The sequence below is a fragment of the Sceloporus undulatus genome, chromosome 2, assembly GCF_019175285.1.
Source record: "Sceloporus undulatus isolate JIND9_A2432 ecotype Alabama chromosome 2, SceUnd_v1.1, whole genome shotgun sequence".
Taxonomy (NCBI): domain Eukaryota; kingdom Metazoa; phylum Chordata; class Lepidosauria; order Squamata; family Phrynosomatidae; genus Sceloporus; species Sceloporus undulatus.
In genome coordinates, this window is record NC_056523.1 from 221,268,071 (window position 1) to 221,271,697 (window position 3,627).

General features: G+C 37.6%; 1 protein-coding gene across 1 annotated transcript in view; it reads right to left on the reverse strand.

The window, feature by feature from the left end:
* Positions 1–1,665: 1,665 nt before the first annotated feature.
* LOC121921362 (signal recognition particle subunit SRP72-like) overlaps positions 1,666–3,627 on the reverse strand; it is a 4,313-nt gene continuing 2,351 nt past the window's right edge. The window contains exons 3-4 of the mRNA XM_042449324.1: positions 2,350–2,445; positions 1,666–1,773 (exon numbers count right to left, since the gene is read on the reverse strand). Coding sequence (XP_042305258.1) covers positions 1,666–1,773; positions 2,350–2,445 — 204 coding nt within the window. The remainder of the gene's footprint in view (positions 1,774–2,349; positions 2,446–3,627) is intronic.

Genomic DNA, 3,627 nt, shown 5'->3' on the forward strand with positions numbered 1-3,627 from the left:
ATGACCACACACTCAGAAAGGAGAGATGTAGTAGTGATGGGCGACTTCAACTATCCTGATATTTGCTGGAAGGCAAACTCAGCCAAATCCTCAAGGTCTAGCAAATTCCTCACTTGCCTGGAAGACAATTTCATGGTCCAAAAGGTGGAAGAGGCAACAATGAGATCAGCTATTTTGGATCTGATCCTAACCAACAGGGATGACCTAGTTAATGGAGTGCAAGTGGTGGGATCCTTAGGTGGGAGTGATCATGTACTCCTGGAGCTTGTAGAAAGGAGAAGCCAGGCATAGTCAGACATGCATTCTAGACTTTAGGAAATCTGATTTTAATAAACTTAGAAAAATACTGGTGATGATCCCATGGTATCCCAAGATTGCTGGAAGCCCAGATGAAAACAGGGTGAATTGATTTATTAAAATAATATATCTCACAGAATCATTCTAAAACATCTTTATCAAAAACAGAAACTCCAAAAGTATAAAAATGTACTATAATCCCAACAGTACACAACTTACTGCCAATCTGTAAGTAATTATCCCCTAAACCAGACTTACAATGAGAGCTTCTTAATGCACTGCCATTTTTCTACAAGGAGATAATTTCCACCTAAGGACTGTAATGAGTAACACGCAATGCAAATGATTTGTACCACAGGTCCATGCATCAAGTAAGCACTACATATTATCTGTGGCACAGAAAGCAAACTAAAAAAAACCCTCACAATGTATGTTGCATTGGCTCTGAGCAACTGACTCCAGATCAATAGCTGAGTAGGACGGATCCACCTAAAATGGGGCATCTGGACTTAATAAAGTGGAATAGGACAGCTACTAAATTAAAAAAAAAAATCCAGCCTGATCAGTAACAACACAAAGGCCCACAGGAGGCAAAAAGGATGCTGTTTGTATTTTAAATCCAGTAGATTTTAAACTGAAATATAGGGACCAAGGCATGAAGGAAACAGTCAAATGGTAGCATGTATAAAGGCAGGGCACGAAGGAGGACTAAACACGACTGATGGGAATAAAAGAATGAAATATTTTTTTGGAGATGAGACAATTGTGAGGCTCTGTAATCCGACTGACAGCAGAAGCTAAGGGAAATAGAGAATTGACAATGACCAGTCATATCTATGAAGATATTTCTGTATATGCCTGAAAATATCTGTTAGCAATCAAGATATAAAGGAATCCTGCAGCACCTCCTAGATGGAGAAAAAGACCTTTCTAGCATGAACTTATTTCATCAAATGTGTCTAATGGGAATCAATGAAAACTTATGCTAGTAATTTCTTTTAGTCAGTTAGGTCCAAAACACACTGCAGAAATAATTTGGTTTGAGACCACTTTAACTGCCCTGGTTCAATGCTAGAGAATTCTGGAAACTGTAGTTTTGTAAGACATTTAGCCTTCACTGTCAGAGCATTCTGGTGCCACAACAAACTACAATTCCCAGGATTCCCTAGCACTGAGCCAGGGCAGTTAAAGCAATCTCAAACTGGATTATTTCTGCAGTGTGTTTTGGACCTTAGTCTCAAAAGTGCTAGCAGATTCCTTTGTATCTTTTTCTGCTGGAACAGATTAACATGGCTGCATCTTTAAAATTTCTTTAAGAAGTGAGAGAGCCCACTCAAGCTGGTTCACATTTTAGCTTCCAGGAAAGGCTTACTTCCACAGCTCCTCCAGGTCACTGATGGCTTCCTTCTTTCGGCCATGCTTTAGCTTGAAATTTGCAGCTTCCCTGATAAGTGACAAATGAACTGGAGACTTTGGCTGAAATTTTAAAGAGGGGACAAAGTGTTCTGTCAAAGCACCATACAAATATCAGAAAATCGGGTATTTATATAGGTTTCTACACACCAGAAGTTCCCCGTATTTTCTCTCTTGTTTTAAAGCAAGTTAAATATGCAGATCATCTCCTCTGCAGATTAACTGGTAGAATTAATCACCCTTAGTGTAGGATGATTGGAAGGAGACAAGGCCTAAACAGTAAATTGTGCAGAGATACAACTGATAGCCTCTCTGGATACTGGCTCACATGAAAAATTTTAATACGTTTATTTCAGTGAAGGTTGTTGGATCTCACATTCTGTCACGATTCTCAATTAGGAAATTACTGTTACTAGATAACTTAAACATAGAATAGGCCAGCAAATTAAAATGATCATACATATTTCAACATTACATATATAAAGGATTATGTACCGAAAACATGACTGATATGTCCTCCCTTGTATTAGTGTTATTCTGTGCATGCGCACGTGTGTGTAATACAAATTTAAAACAAAACCTAAACCCACACACTGTACATACTGTCCACTTTCATTGCAGCAACACACTAGTACTTGCCTGAAACTGTTGATACCATTCAATAGCTTGTGCCAAGACCTCTATGGCACTATCAATATCTTCTTCATGGCTATACATTGTTACCAGTGCTGACACCTGTAACCATTAAAATCAGAAATATATGACTATTCGAAGATACATTTATTGAATAACAATACAGTAAGCATAAAAACTGGGCAAACATTTTCTTTTTGGTTTTAATAGTAACTTTTCTACTTCAACTTGAATCTTAGATCAAATTTAAAGACACTAATTAAGCATTAAAAAACCCACAACATTACAAAGAATCTATTATTATTGTTATTGTTATTATTATATTTATTTGTATCCCACTCTTTTGCAAGAACCTGGACCCAGAGTGGCTCACAATATTAAAAGAACAGCACAATTAAAACATAGGAAAGTGGTACATTAAAATAGAATTACATTGTTACAATATTAAAATAGATTACTTATTAAAAATAATAATATAATTCTACAAACACTATCTATTTAATCCATTCCACAAACACTCAAGACAAATGAAATCAAGGGATAGTATTCTTGAAATAAAGTAATCTTGAGTATTACCAGAAAAAGCGTACAGCCTAAATTCTGGTTTTGGTCCTAAAGAGAATAAAGTCACTGAATCACTTAGTACTAATAACTTACTGGTACATTGAATCCTTTGATTCAGTTATTCTACTCTAGTTGGGACCACAGTACATCAGGAGTAGTAAATAACACAAACCAACCTTATATTAAAGTACTATATTCTCACCATGGAAAATGTATATTTCCCCCCTAGTGCTCAAGTATTCTAATTACAAGTCCAACGTGTTCATGGTCAGCATCTATAGTTTTTTGTGGGATTTTTAGGCTATGAAGCCATATTCTAGAAGAGCTTATTCCTGATATTTCGCCAGCAGCTGTGGCTGGCATCTTCAGAGAATGTTGGCATGAAAGACGGTGGGGTATATATACTGTTGGTTGAGAGGAAGCAATTTACATGTTGATCTGTGTATTGTTCTGTTCTTGAATGGTAAGACCTCAGGGTGTATATTTAATTAATGATCTACTCTTTGCTGGGAATCCCCCTCACCCTAATGGTTTTCATTTGCTGTCTTGCAAATGAAAACCACGCAGGGTGAGTGGGATTCCCAGCAGACAGCAGAAAGCGTTCCTTTTAGAGCTGGCAAAAGACTGGCTCTTCTGTCGCCACGGTGGCTTTGTGGCACTCCTGCAGTGTGTGGTGAACAAATACTGTGCTGCTGGAGTGCAGCAAAACTGTCCGCCGTG